Source organism: Pseudochaenichthys georgianus, chromosome 10 (assembly GCF_902827115.2).
Source record: "Pseudochaenichthys georgianus chromosome 10, fPseGeo1.2, whole genome shotgun sequence".
NCBI classification, from domain to species: domain Eukaryota; kingdom Metazoa; phylum Chordata; class Actinopteri; order Perciformes; family Channichthyidae; genus Pseudochaenichthys; species Pseudochaenichthys georgianus.
In genome coordinates this window covers 7,063,252-7,078,458 of record NC_047512.1, presented here as the reverse complement: position 1 = coordinate 7,078,458, position 15,207 = coordinate 7,063,252, and the positions used below count along the sequence as shown (strand labels likewise).

The following is a 15,207-nucleotide window of genomic DNA, read 5'->3' as shown; positions in this document are numbered from 1 at the left end:
TTGAATCCTGACCTCTAGGTATTCGGAAGAAATTGGAGAAAAGCATCTTGACATAGAAAAAACAAACGGATATGAAGTACGGTCAGTAGTTATTAGATATGTCAGATTTCTCAATGTACTCCTTTCACAGGAAATACAATAAAAGTCAGTTTATATGGATTATCAACCAGGCCTGAATACGCTTGCATTACATGACTGAACACACCTTTTGTCTTCATGGTTAGTTCCCAAAAGAAATAGTGCATGTCCAACACAACCGTATAATTTGCCCTTCTTACCGGTGTGTTTTTACTGTTGTTACCGTTCCTTTATGATATTTGCTAACACTTCACTATGTTCCTACTTCTTGGCTAACACTGCTCACCTTGTGAGGTTTAATGACCTGCTCTGTCATAATAGTAATGTTTGGAGGGGAAGGAACAGCTCCAGACAGAGTCAATGTTTTTGGTTGAGTCTTATTAGGTCATTTCCTTGAACGAAGTGAAATACATGTCATAACAAGGTTATTATTATTTTTTAATTTATTCTAGAAACCATCAATGTACCTTCCTAAAAGATCATTGGAAGGTCACAGGAATATTACAATCCTTGGCACTTGATGCCTTACGTTGATTCGCCCATGATTCAAGGATTATTTTACTATCAGATTCACAACACTTTATTTTTCTAAGGGAACATTTTTCATGACAGTTGCTCCATTTTTGAAGGAAATTAAAAAAAGATAACGAAAAAATAAATATGGAAAATATTTCTAAAAACGTGAGGATGTAAAAAAAAAAAGTAAAATACTGTTAGTTATATTAGCACAAGAAGTTAAAGTAAATTGTGCAATAAAAAGATACATTTAGATACAAATATGTATTCAAACATAATAAGTTAGTGTCAGAATGCACAAAAAAGATAAAATAAAATTCAAATATTCATATAAAACAAGAAAATATCAAATACAATAAAAATAATAAGTTATAAACAAACTGTTATTCCACAGAAGAAATGTCTACTAATTGGAACATTTAAAAAACCCTGAAAAAACTAAGATCATTCACGTAAAAGAGAAGCACTCTCTCGGTTACTCTTTCCTATTATGCGCGTTGTATTTCAAAGGTGTCAGCTAAAGCGAGAACGTGACACCTTCCATTTCCTCTGAGTGTCTAATTGCATCCTAAAAATAGTTCAGTGTATTAAAACGTTTGCAAATGCTTTATGGTGGAACCATAACAACCTTGACTCAGCAGGGGTGAAGTCTGACACATCTGAGAATTCAGGCTTTCACATTACTGGCTGCCGCAAGCTTCATCATATGCATGGAGAAACACCTGGACTGATGCGTGCACAAATCATAGATTACCTAAATAAAGTTTACAAGGTGTGTACGATGATCCAGTTTAATTTAATATATGCAAGATGAGATCATAGATTTTTCATTTCATTTGGCTTGGGTACCTTATTCATTGACGAACAATTACTATTCCAAGATTTTGAAAGGAACTTAAAGGTAGGGTAGGTAAGTTTCAGAAACCGGCTCGAGATACACTTTTTGTTATATTCCATGGAATGCTCTTAACATCCCGATAGCAATGAATATCTGAAGTGCTTTGACAAAAAATCCATAAAAAAATGTCATCTGTAGAAGCCGTGATACTGTAAAAAGTACAACCAATCGATTGGATGGCCTACCTGCCTGTCAGCCTCCCATCGGGGCACAAACTTATCTCGTGCCCTCATTGGTCATGTGCGCGTTCGTGTGTGTTGGAGGAGGGGCTCTGTGAGGAAGTGGCAGCTTTTCTCCGGTTGTGTATTTTCAAATTCTAGCGATCTCGAGCCGGTTTCTCAAACGTACCTACCCCACCTTTAAGGCAAGTTTTATTTTGATGTGCTCCATGGGGTATGGAGGTATTGGTATTCACAAATTATAATTTTAAAGTCATGTTTTCCTGCACCAGAATGCCAGAAGAACTCGTAGGTAATTTTAGTTTGAGAACAGGTGCCAATCTGATACAAGAATGTGTCATGCATGTATTTTTAATAAGAAATAACTGGCAAACCAAAAGTAAGGATGGACAGTTTCTCGATTGATACAGTCCCAGGAAAAGGCTCCTAAGGATGTCGATACACATCTGAGATATTTTCTGTTTGGACTCCTATTTGGACTTAGTCCTTACAAATATTCAACTTTTAGTCACTCGATTGTCCTGACTGGATGTCAGATGTTTTACTGACTGTTGTAGTAAATGTATCATTACTGTAAGTCTCATTTAATTATAACTTCCTTCTCTGGTTTGATTTTCCCGCGGTTTGAATTCACATCTGCTTCTAATTCTCACTTCCTTAGAACAGACAGTCTCTTCGACCATCGGTTTGTAATTAACATGTCTGCACGTGTCAACCCATCTGGCTTACTTCCTGTAATGTAGATTGCCTCGCTGAGACCTTCCCCTTTCCTTGCTTTTGAGTGTATAAAGGGTTTGTATTTTCTGTTGTATGTTGTCAGTTCTTGTGCAAACTCGTGGTGCAAAGACTCTGTCCTTTCAGCTGAAATAGATTAACTCTGATGCTTTGACTTTTATTGACTTTATTAAATAACAAAACTGTGCTTTAAACTTCTATGATTTGTTCACAGGTTGTTCTTGTGTGGAATTTCCTCCACACTGACCAGTTGAACCAACAGCTGACTTTCACCCATCCAGGAGTTCAGATGTGGTAACCATTACCCAGAAGGCCTGACCAGTGACTGTTTTGGCAAATGGATGGTCCTAAAATCAAATAATTCCCGTCACTAACTCTCAACTACTTCTGGGTAAGTTCAGATTGGACGCAGGCTTGCTCATCGGAGTCTCCTGGCATCTCCTTCACATTGTTGTTTTGCACCTATGAATAGAACTTATTCAACTCTCAGGCTGCATGAATGGAAACACTGGTTCGGTTCACATGCTGCTCTTGGCGCTCAGGAGGGTCTCAGTGGCACAGTCCAAGTTGCACGCCCCCCCTCCTTGCCCTCATCTCCTTTCGCGACTCCTTCTGGGTTGGTTGGTAAGAAAAGTGAGCCTTTAGTGGGCGTGAGCGAGTGTGTGTTGGTGCTCCTAGGGCGCATGCGGACTGAGGCCCGAAGGGGAAAGGCTTGCACACAGATCTAAGCCAGCTGCCCTGATTTAAACACTTCATTGCAAGAAGAGTGGAAGTGAAGGGGGAATCTGCATGCAATCCCCCCCCTACCAGTGTGCTCAAAGTACACTGGCAAAGCAGCTGCCCGATCTACAAGCTACACATTTGGACGCTTGCAAGTAAAGGCATTACGGAGTCTTTCTGTCTCGCATTCTCAGGGCTCAAAGGGCACTGGTTGTCCTTTAGGCAAACTGACCTCTGGGGTTACCCTGAATCAGGGTTTGTGCAGCTCTGTGGAGGAGGGGAGGAGGGAACAGTTAGTGGGAGGCCACCGTGGGGCTCCTGAGCTGCTCAAGAAGGAGACGAAGCAGTCGCCGGGAAGCAAGGCAAGAGGAGGATATGGCCACGGGAGAAATCACAACACTTCCCTCCACACCTGATGACGGAGGCAGCGGCGGCTTTCCTCCCGGGAGCTTCAAGGACCCCAAAAGGCTGTACTGCAAGAACGGGGGCTTCTTCTTGAGGATAAAGCCTGAAGGGGGTGTGGATGGAATCCGGGAGAAGACCGACCCCCACAGTAAGTACTGCCAGTCCCTCTTCGTCTTTGCTCTGCACCGCACACAAAGCTTCTTTATGCCCTTTTTTTAATTTGCAAAAAGGAAGTCAAATCATCATGGAGGAACGATGTGAGTTTTCCAACTTGCTGAGGTTTGCTCTCCACTTGTACACACTACAGCATGTGTAGGCCTACGAATGGAAAGTTGAATAACCGCAGACCTTAATCAAAGGGAGCTTTAATGGAAAATGCAGGATGTTTTTAGTAAATGTAGATCCCCAGGTTGAGTCAAAGCCATTTACGCTGCTTACTGTGGAGTTTACGTCACTCAGAACATGGAGTTAAATGCCGGAATTAGTCATTTCCTGATGTACAGCTCCCTGTCAGTGTTTGACGTCAATGAACTAATTATCTAAAAATGATACTGTGAAAACTCAATAATAATTACAATCACTCTTAGTTTTCACTCACTTATAAATTGAGAGAAGTTTGAACTTTTTTATAAAGTTCTCCTTGATTGAAATTGAAACAATCTGTGCTCCTGTATCACTGATTATGTTTGGGTTGCATCAGTAAGTGAGAGGAGAGCAGACGTTAAAAAAAAAAAGAAGGGTTTTCCGAGGAAAACATGTTTAGAAGTGCATTGCCTTTCGAACAGGTGCCAGATCTGAAACCAGCTCAAGGACACATGCACTATTTTTAGAATAATTGAATTACATTCAGTGAGACGAAATTGACTTTTAAAGACACTGTTTTTCTGGATAGCGAATGATCAGTTAAAGTGTAAGTAATACATATCCCCAATGAGTCACACAACAGGAGTCAGTGTTAATCATTTGGCTTTTCCCAGCAATGCTTTTTCTCAGTTAAGCTGAGCTGACTTTCATCAATGCTCCTATTGTTAGGGAGGTGATTGACCTGCCAACTTTTGGATCATAACATACCTTCCAATACAAATGGGTAATGTTAGTGAACAATGGATTCAATTCAATTCTTTTAGTCACGAACAGTTAAGAAGGGAAATGGGACACCCAATAAGCAATCCAAAGCTTTAGATAGGGGCACAGGCACTAAATACATAGAAACATTAACAAGCTAAATTACATTTATTGTAACACTAAACAAATCCCCTAAAAACGGAGCTAATCTTTCACTACCTTATCAATGGTTCCACCACATTAATTTCATCAGGCTTGACATACGATATAATAAGCAGACACATTACAGAATATAATAATGGAACAAATTAAATAAGACATATTCTGCCTATTTTCAGGTCCATATTTGTATTTTGTGTCTCTACTGTGACATGTTTCCATGCTTCGATGTTCAAAAAGCTCGGACGGATACATATTCACGTAGTTCTGTGCCATACAGTAGAGACTGGACTCTTGTCCATCATGTGTTCTTCCCATGTCAAAGTTTTGTGAGAGAATTATTCCACATGTACAGTAGACCCACATTGTACATAGACTGTACGATACGATACGATACGATACGATAATACTTGGTACTATTATCATTGGTCAGATCAAGTCTGAAATTTGACTTGCATCTCAGCAGCTCCATGTCCAACACCAACATAGACACATACCCAGACACAATACATGAAACACAAACAACGGACATTTAACATAACATCACAATCACTGAGAGAAAAAAATGTCATGACACTTTAGCGTGCATTTAACTGTCACAATTAAAGGGGAGGTTTTTTCTGTATTCACATTTAATGGGACGTAATATTCCTAGAAACACTAAACACACGGCAGCACACTCGCACTAATTATTCCTTTTCTTCTGGGAAGAACACCTCTTTGATCCGAGACATTAATTATCCAGGCAGCAAGCTTAACTGTAGACAGATGCGCATCTATGTGAAGTCTTAATGTGGAATACTTCTGGACAGACCTTCTCATTTACCTTATGGGGCCCCTGCTTCCTTTTTTTGTGGTTTGGCTTCATGCAAAGTATGCTGTGTTGGCGAGCATTCTCTTTAAAGAAACGTGGAGATGATTTTGATACGTGTGCGAGGCAACAGGTACTCTGCTAAGTCCGCTTTACGAGACTCGTACTGCTGCTTTAAAGGTTGAGATTAATTTTGCATACTACTTGTGTTTATGGTGGTTCAGCTGCAGGACAAAAAAACGTTGGATTGTTTCAAATGAAGAAGGGACTTAGGAGAATTGCATCGGTTAGCTTAATTTAGGTTCGTTAGCCTATTATTTTGCTTCCCCATCTGATTTACTGCCTCCAATAGAAACAGAGCTCAAATGAAAGACCTTACATGATCTAATGCATATTTAGGTTTAGTCATTATCTATCTTTGCTATTTCTTTCATGTGCTATCTAGCTAGTCACAGATCTTTCCTCAAATTCAACTGTGCCCTGCGAGATGTGAGAACAGGTTGTCTTTAAGGCCTTACTTCTCACTTGTTACTCGTGTTTACTCCTGTAGAAAACATATATTGAAATGCCTCACATTGTATCCTTGATTTGATATGTTTTGCGAGTTGCTGGCTCTGTGGTAACCATACACATCAATAGGATTTGGTTTTGGATTTTTATAAAATTGCTGCACAGCCCTTCCTCGTATCCCTTTAATTAAACATCCCACAAGCAAACTACTAGATATGTCTGTATTTGTTCAAACTAAACATTTGTTTCTTCCTCAGTAAAACTTCAACTCCAGGCGACCTCAGTGGGCGAAGTGGTCATCAAAGGAGTGTGTGCGAATCGCTATCTGGCCATGAACAGAGATGGACGACTGTTTGGAGCGGTGAGTGAGCTACACCAACATCCTACTGAACTAAAAACTAAATGGTTTCCTTTCTGTAAAGTGTGCTGAGATTATAAAGTATGTCCCTATAAATCATCAAATGGTATTTCTCTGTATGGGGATTAAAACGACTTGCAGAGATGGCAAAAGTACCAACATCCTTTACTCAATTAGAAGTGCAGATACTCAAAAATACTCTGGTAAAAGTAGAAGTACTGACTAAACTTCTAAGTAAAAGTAAAGAAGTATGGGCTTTGAAATGTACTTAAGTAAAAAGTACCCATAACTACCAACTGTTTTAAAGAGTAACTGACCTCCCTTTATATTAAAAGAACAATAATAGCACATAGTACTTTGTAGGGATGTAACGATATACCGAATATCTAAATAAACGTCCCAATACCATCGTGAGACTGACAAAATCTACCGCGATTTAAAAAAAAAAAAAAATTTAAAGAATAAATAATATTTTTTTTAAAAATATTATTTTTTTAAAAACTTTTAGTTTTAAACCTTTATTGAACCAGGTGGTCCCATTGAGATCATCGATCTCTTTTTCAAGAGAGATCTGTCCAACATGGCAACAAGTAGGTTACAACATGAACATAAAACAACAGAACACAAAAGGACATTGAATTTACAAGGCTACATTTACACACCTAGAGACATTGACGAGTACCAACAGTTATATCTCACTCTGTCAATAAGCCTCACCTTCTTGGCAAAAACTGTATTGTTTTTGAAGTGGTGGAGAGACAATGCACAGTTTGACCCACTGCTGTCACCCATGGCCAAAGCATATCTCTCCGTCCTACTGAGTTTGCGTTAGACTTTTTCGCTGTCCGTCATTTTGACAGACAGGATCGTAAAATATCCGTCATAATCCCTTATTACCCGTCGGGTCTGAACAGTTCACGAGAGAGCACGCTCATGAACTGTCAACCGGGGGGGCGGTGTTATGCCGTGGGTGCATGCACCTCGCGGGAGCGAGCACACCGTAAAGCAAAACCTCCCAGATATGTATTGATCTGTACGGCAAAGTACGGTTTGGAAACTATATCATTTCCTTTTGGAGGGCATGCATAACACGGCATAACACCAGAGCCTCGCTGCGGGGAAACGTTGGCGCTGTTCCGAGTTTGTTCTAATCTGACTGCTTTCAGATTTTTCCGTCATTGTTAAATAAAATATTCGGTTAACGCGACCACTGCTGTCCCAGCAACATCAGTACCAAGCGAGAGAGTTCTTTCCAGAGCAGGGGATATTGTAAATGACCAAACATCCCAGCTTATAAATACCTGGAAATGTGGACATTCTCATATTCCTAAAAACCTGTCTGATGATGCTGAGTGAGTGACTTAGTGAGTTTGAGTTGAGTTACTTGAAAAACTAAAGTGAAACTTGATTTATTTTATTGCAGGGTCTGATTATTAAATGTCCTTGTTTATTTGTGAGATGCAGTGGCACAAAGAAAATGCCTACTTTGTTTGGTAGTACTATAGGTACAAAAACACTGGTTTTCTTGTTCCAGTCTGTTACTGTCACTTTGTTTTTGACACTTTAAAATACTGCTATCCGACTAAAATGCTGTACAAATCAGATTTATTATTTAATAAAGAAACATTTTTCGAGTAAAAAACATTTTTATTGAATTTCTTTTTCTTTTTTTCCCTTTATTCAATATCGCGATAAATACCGTACCGTGGACTTGTTATCGAGATATTATCGTACCGTGAGTTGTTGGTATCGTTACATCCCTAGTACTTTGCCATACTTAGTTCCCGGTACTTAGTCCCGCCGAACTCTTTAGTCCCGGAACTGTCCTAGTAAATCGCGTTCACACCGGAATAAGTCCCTGAGGGAGGATTACGCAAATGAAGCCGCTGACGTCACTTCTTCTTCTTCTGCTTTGGGTTTACTGGCAGGCCGCAAACAAGTTCACGGGTACTTCCCCGGGTAAATCGCCAGAAGCGCCGACACCTCCTCATCAGGGTTTCCGCTAGGATTTTTTCTCGCCGGTCAAATGTCCGGGCAGAATTCATTTTACCGGACTAATTTGAAACTTACCGGTCATATTTCAATAATAATAATAATAGTTGTGTAGCAGAGTTTCCGTTAGCAGGTAATTACCGGACTATGAGCAGATATGCTTCAGTTTAAAACTCAGTTCACGGGGCTCAATTTTATATTGCTTCAGTTTATAATCGTAACAGATCGAAAAATTCAGATTCATTTTTCAATAAATGATACAACAAACAACATAATTATTACATTCAAACAAACTACTTGTAGTAGATAACGTACATTATTCAGAAGTTTACATCAACTTTGAATAATAACACGGGAGAAACGGAGCCTCTCTTTTCCCCTCTCTCTCCTGACAGCACGTCAGTTTCTCATGCAGCTCCTGCAGCCCGCTAAACAGAGGGCGGGGCTTCAGGTGCTCATGCAGAGCTGCGTGTCTCGGTCAGACTCAGCAGCCGATCTGATCTCTCTCTCGCGTCCGGTTACACTTCACTCGCGTTTATGTCCATATCGATCAGATCCAGCTCTCCTGATCGGCCTTTATAGAGAGCACCGATCAAACTATTAAGAGTGAATATCGGCCGATAATGACCGGCGGCCGATCGATCGGAGCCTCCCTAATTATTACCAGACATTTTGACCGTCAGGTTTTGAATTTACCGGTTTTTTATAAATTTTACCAGCTAAAAACCGGTAATTACCGGCTAACGGAAACCCTGCTCCTCATCACTCCACCGCTCCCACGTTTTATTTTGTGTTGCCATAAGGTTCAAAGAAAGTACCAAACTAGGTTCTAGTTCCAGATCTTTTTGGTGTGAAAGCAAAATCCCAAGAACTATCGGAACTATACCTGGGAAAAGTACTCCGGTGTGAAAGCGCCGATTGTCATTGTTAGCTAATGAATGTTTCGATGCAGAACAACGGCAAAATGACAACGTTTTCGTTGGTCCCTCTTCTTTAGAGAAGACCAGGAAATTATGGATAGAAGGATCATGTTAAAATAATGCAATAGGCGCTTTCACACCGGAGTACTTTTCCCAGGAATAGTTCCGATAGTTCCTGAGATTTTGCGTTCACACCAAAAAGATCTGGAACTAGAACTTTTTTTTTGGAACCTTTTCACCCCTTTTTAGTCCCTGCTAGAGAGGTGGTACTTTCCTGGGGAGGAAAAGGTTCCAATTTGTGATTGGCTGGGCTAATTGCAAACCACGCCCCGTTTTGTGAAGCCGCCATTTTATTTGCTCGCATTAGCATTATTAGCATTAGCATTAGCCCAGCGCACCAACAGAGAGAGACTAACTTATGGCAACACAAAATAAAACGTGGGCACGGTGGAGTGATGAGGAGGTGTTGGCGCTTCTGGCGATTTACCCGGGGCAGTACCCGTGAAGTTGTTTGCGGCCTGCCAGTAAACCCAAAGCAGCAGAAGAAGAAGAAGTGATGTCAGCGGCTTCATTCGCGTAATCCTTCCTCAGGGACTTATTCGGTGTGAACACGGTCTACTAGATAGTTCCGGGACTAAAGAGTTCCGGGGAACTTAGTTCCGGCAACTATTCCTGGGAACAGTACTTGGTGTGAAAGCGCCTAATGACTCTAAATAATAATGATCACGCAACCAAAGACAGATTACAACTAAAGTAACAAGCTTGTTTTGAAAATGTAAGAAGTAGAAAGTACAGGTATTTGTGTTAAAAATGTAAGAAGTAAAAGTAAAAAGTCGTCAGAAAAATAAGTAGTGGAGTAAAGTACTGATACCAAATTTGTTTACTTAAGTACAGTAACAAAGTATTTGTACTCCACTACTTACATTACATTGCATTTAGCTGACTCTTTTATCCAAAGAGACTTACAATAAGTGCGTTCGACCAGGAAGACACAACCTTGAAAAAAACAGAATCATATAAGAACATCAGGTTTCAAAGAGCCAATCGTTTCAAGTGCTACTCAACTGGCTATAGATAAGCCAGTCCTTTATTAGTATATAAGTGCTCTGTTAGCAGTTCTTTGTTAGTCATTCTATCGCTCGAGGTGGAGTCGAAAGAGATGAGTTTTCAGTCTGCGCCGGAAGGTGTGTAAAGCTATCTGCGGTCCTGATGTCAATGGGGAGCTCATTCCACCATTTTGGAGCCAGGATAGCAAACCCACGTGTTTTTGCTGATGGGAACTTGGGTCCCCCTTACTTCCCAACTCTAACGATTTGTGATGTAAAGGCAATACTTTGTACCATCAGTCCTTTTGACATATTAAACACCCACAGTAAATGTCTTCTGCCTTGGTCACATGCAGCATTTAGACTGCTGTGTTATGGAAAGTAACAACAAGTACTTAACAGCCACCCGACAAGAAATCCTCCCTCGCGGGAAATAATTAAGTTGACACACGTTTGTCATAGTCAGCACTCAGCATAAAAAAAGTTTGTCAAAACATTAAACAGACCCTGGGCCAATGATCAGAATGTGGGTTCAAGTGCAATTTTTTAAACGTTTTAAAGTGTTTTCTTGGCATTAACATTGCCTTGGCCGACAACATCGTGTCACTGATCATGGTAACGCTAGCAAGTTTGAGTTTGAGTGCTTACGTCTTAAATCACATTATGTTACATGACTTGGGATTCGATTTTGTGCAAGACCTTAATTTGGATCTGCTGAACAAACACGATACCTCTATTCAAATACCCACTTCAGTTAGAAGGTATGACACTATGATAATTAAAATGATTGGGTTAATGGATGATGTTACTCCATTAATGTTCAACTTCTTCGTGAAAAAGCAGGCTCATTAAAGTAGAAAATAGGACGCAGACTTCTCCAAAAGTCTAGTTGCTGCTGGTGTGTTTGTGGAAGAATGTGACCTCTAATATTTGCAGGATTAAGTGTGCATTTTTTAGGATCTCCACGGGCAATCTGACAGCCAGGGGGGGGTTTGGGAAGGCAAGGGACTTAGCAGAACTTAGTCTGAGAGACGAGACACAGAAACACAGCTACGTTTAAGGAGCTGCATCCAACAGTTGACTGGGTACATTGGGAATGGATTTTATTCTGATAATGACATTTGTGAATGAGAGGAATTTCAAAAGCATGGTAAAAAAGAAAAGATGGATAGGTTTGACAATTAAAAAGGAATACTTGGAAAAACAAAGAAACTCATCAGCAAAATAAAAACGTTAGAGAGAAGATGCTACTTTTGAAAAAGCTTGAGTTTAAGGTAAATGCAGTCTGCTATGTTATTGACCAGACATACAGTAGCTCACTAAGTAACACAGCCCTAAATAGGAAGACATGACTGGTGGCAGCAAATCATTTGAAGTATTTCTTCTTTGAAATGTAAACGTTTCAATTAAACTCACAGATTGTCGGACTGACCAGAAGTACAACTAACTTTAACTGTTCACTGATCAAACATCTTACATAAGCAAAAGAAGAATTAGAAACGTAATATTTTGTTTAATTACTTGCCGTACTGTCAAACTAAATGGATCTGAAGGATGCTCTGACTGCATGAGAAGCAGTCAACCTTCTGAACGGCTGCTGGTCTGCTGCCACAGAGTTGCTGCTCACAGCGGGCGGCAGTGGAAGTGTGAAGTGTGAAGTTTGAAGTGTGTGTGACTGATGTGGTTCGGTGGTGGTGAAGACTTGTCCACAGGCCATGTAATTGGCAAGAAGCATTTCCTCCCTAATGAGAAGCTCCAGCAGCTGCCACCCAGTGCTCTGTCCTGCTTTGACTCGGTCGTAGAAAAACATTTAAAACCCAGAAAAATATGAACTCTCTTATTTATTACCATTGGTGGTGAAAAAAGTTGGAATATTGAAATGACAGTTTTCACCCTCTAATTTAGCACCTTGACTGGTATGGTGAACATGTTTTAGTTATATACTATTTATTAAAATGTTCTTTGTTGATATAATTGACGACTGACACATTAGTCAAACAAGACATTTGTTCTGCCTATAGGATTTGTACAAGATTAACTCATGTTCTATATGTTTTCACACCATTAACCTTAACATGTTTTAATAAATACACTTGCATCATGTATGTATGATAGTAAATGTAAAATAGAAATGTCTTGAGCGTTTGATAGAAAATAAACTCAAAAAATAAAGAACTGAATAAATGAATAGTTCAATAAAAAAAAGAAACAAAAAGGATTATCTAACATAATGGATTATGACATTTCTTTGGTTTTCCAATTGAAATAAAACTCCGCAAAATGTTTATTCGAAGCTGTAACTTTGTATAATTAATTGTTCCCTGGGTGGTTGTTGCTGCTGAAAGAAAAATGTCCTCTGACTAATAGCTGTAGAGTCACAGTCAAATAAAAAGAAACGTAAAAACAAAAGTCTCTTGTTGAGCAGGGTGTTGGGCAGCTAACGCCCAGCGAGACAGAGCGATGTTGGCCAGACGTTCAGTAATTCATGTTTTCTAGAAGGTTCAAGGAGCGGATACTGTGAGCACTTGTGATATTTTCGATATGTTCTCCGATTGTTTAAATCATTATTGTTTAACATTTCAAGCCGTTCACCTCCAATGAACAATATTAGATGTTTGATTTGAACATAGACACTGAATTAAGCTGTAATAATGTCCCTGGTTGATTGGTTTGAAACACTCACAGAACGTATAAGAAACCAACCGTCTTCTTCAAAACAAAGCTGACATTAAGCGCTTGGTGTTTTATGTGGCACTTTAATATCAGAACATTTCAGCATAACACATATTCTCCCTGTCCAACAATATATACTACACAAATGCAATCAAATGTTATCCACACAAAATAACCTGTTTGATAAAAGTGGTATAATAGAAAGAGAGGTTCAAGCGGTTTGGAAAGTAACATTTATATTAATCGTACAGACGGTATGACGTAACTTCAGTTTCCATTTGTTGAAATAATAAAGACTAGTTTCACAGTATTTTTCCTCCGTTTGCGAGGACATTTGAGTGGGAAGTTGTCCCAAAAGCAAAAAGGTGTAGATGTAATCCTCGCTCTCTTAAATCCAAGCTAACTCCTTAAATAGCACTTAATGTCCGCCCACTGAACATCAAATGAAAGTGATTTCTCTGTGTCTTCTCTCCAGAGACGAGCGACCGATGAATGCTACTTCTTGGAGCGGCTCGAGAGCAACAACTACAACACGTACCGCTCCAGGAAGTACCCCGACATGTTCGTGGCCCTGAAGAGAACCGGCCAGTACAAGCCCGGGAGCAAAACTAGCCGAGGTCAAAAGGCCATCCTGTTTCTTCCAATGGCTGCCAAGGCGAGAAGAAGATGTGACGGCAATGAAGACAAGGTGGCTCCGTAGACATTGCCCCAACACAGCTGTGATGCTTTCTGACTGTTGTATCCTGAACATGTCTGCTCTTAGTCAGCTTTTACTTTCAAACTGTGGCTACATTCACACCTCGCTGCTTCACAGTAAAACATGTCGACCTGCCAACTGCTGCAGTACTGCAACTGAAACCAGGTACCTTGCTGAATTGTACCACAGAGTATGGCAGTGTTCATTTTGGCTAACCAGATCTTCTTTGACTTAAAGCAACAACCCTTTCCTACTGTTCAGCTCCTGCAGTCTAAACGTAGCTGTAAGATGAAGGTAAGGTCCATATATACTGTTAAAACAAGGTAATGAAAGAACATACATTCAAAACATACACCATTATAACCTGATAAGAGATTAGGGACTGAACTAAATAACTACATTTTAGGATTTTGTAGTTTGTCAAAAAGACTAAGCACACTAAACCAACTCAAATCAAAGCCCAAGCACTAGTTTTATCGTGTCCTTTTACACAACTCAGAATATTCACACTCACACACACAGAAACTGAACAGGTTTCCTGAGCTTGAAACTGTGTCCCTTCTGTATTGCCAAATTCCCACGAGGACAATGGCTTTAAAGGATGTCTAGTTCAATGACCGAAAGGCAGTTAACTTCAACAACACATATTATTGTGAGTTACTCGACCAGTCAGTAATTGCATTAAGGCAGCCAATATTGATAATGCAACACCTAACCTTATGTTAGCTGTTTTCACTGGTGGTTAGATCGTTAGCAAGACCTGCTACAAGTTAAAAACACAGCAACCTTTAAAAATAGTGCCTTTGACAAATGAAATTCGCTGCTTGGGGCCACTTTTTCCCTACGGTAAGGCTACCAAACAAGTGTTATAAATATGAACCGTATCAAATGGTGGTTCAGGTATAGAGTGGTGACATGTATGTAGTCCAACCTGGAAGTTAGCATGGCCAGGGCTCAACCCAAAAATAATCTGGATTTATTCCGGATAATATTCACATATTAACATCATTGTTTTAATAGTTGAATGCAATCGCCAGAAGTAAAAAAGCTAACGTTGGGCTATCAAGGAACTTCATGGCTAAGCTAAATGCGGCTAATGTGTGACGCGATGGCGTTTAGTAGTTTAATTTAGTGACTTAGTTCGCAACTATTGCTTTTATGACACATAGAAGCTTGAGACATTCACCACTGGGGTATTTACTGATTGTTGTATAACTAAACGTGAACATCTCATAAGCTTAAGTCCTTGTATCCCAAACCAGATGAAGGAACCCCAAAATGCTAACTCCTCAATGCTAACTCCTCAATGCTAATATCCAGGTTTAGGACTCATTCTTGCACCACTCTATTGTTCCACATATTTGTTTGTGAACAGACACCCTTCCAGTCATAAATACACTTTACATGAGTAATACTGACAGCTATGTGTCATAACCCCATCGGGT

General features: G+C 39.9%; 1 protein-coding gene across 1 annotated transcript; it reads left to right on the top strand.

Moving 5' to 3' along the window:
* Positions 1-3,111: 3,111 nt before the first annotated feature.
* Positions 3,112-13,766, top strand: fgf2 (fibroblast growth factor 2). Its single transcript, XM_034092460.2, has 3 exons — positions 3,112-3,679; positions 6,334-6,437; positions 13,541-13,766. The coding sequence occupies exons 1-3, from the start codon at positions 3,502-3,504 to the stop codon at positions 13,763-13,765; spliced, it is 507 nt and encodes a 168-aa protein (XP_033948351.1). The 5' UTR covers positions 3,112-3,501; the 3' UTR covers position 13,766.
* The last annotated feature ends 1,441 nt before the right edge of the window (positions 13,767-15,207 follow it).

Coding starts and splice junctions, on each gene's coding strand:
- fgf2 (XM_034092460.2), top strand. CDS start 3,502: ATGGCCACGGGAGAAATCACAACACTTCCCTCCACACCTGATGACGGA. Junction 3,680..6,333: donor GGAGAAGACCGACCCCCACA/GTAAGTACTGCC, acceptor TTTCTTCCTCAG/TAAAACTTCAACTCCAGGCG. Junction 6,438..13,540: donor ATGGACGACTGTTTGGAGCG/GTGAGTGAGCTA, acceptor TCTTCTCTCCAG/AGACGAGCGACCGATGAATG.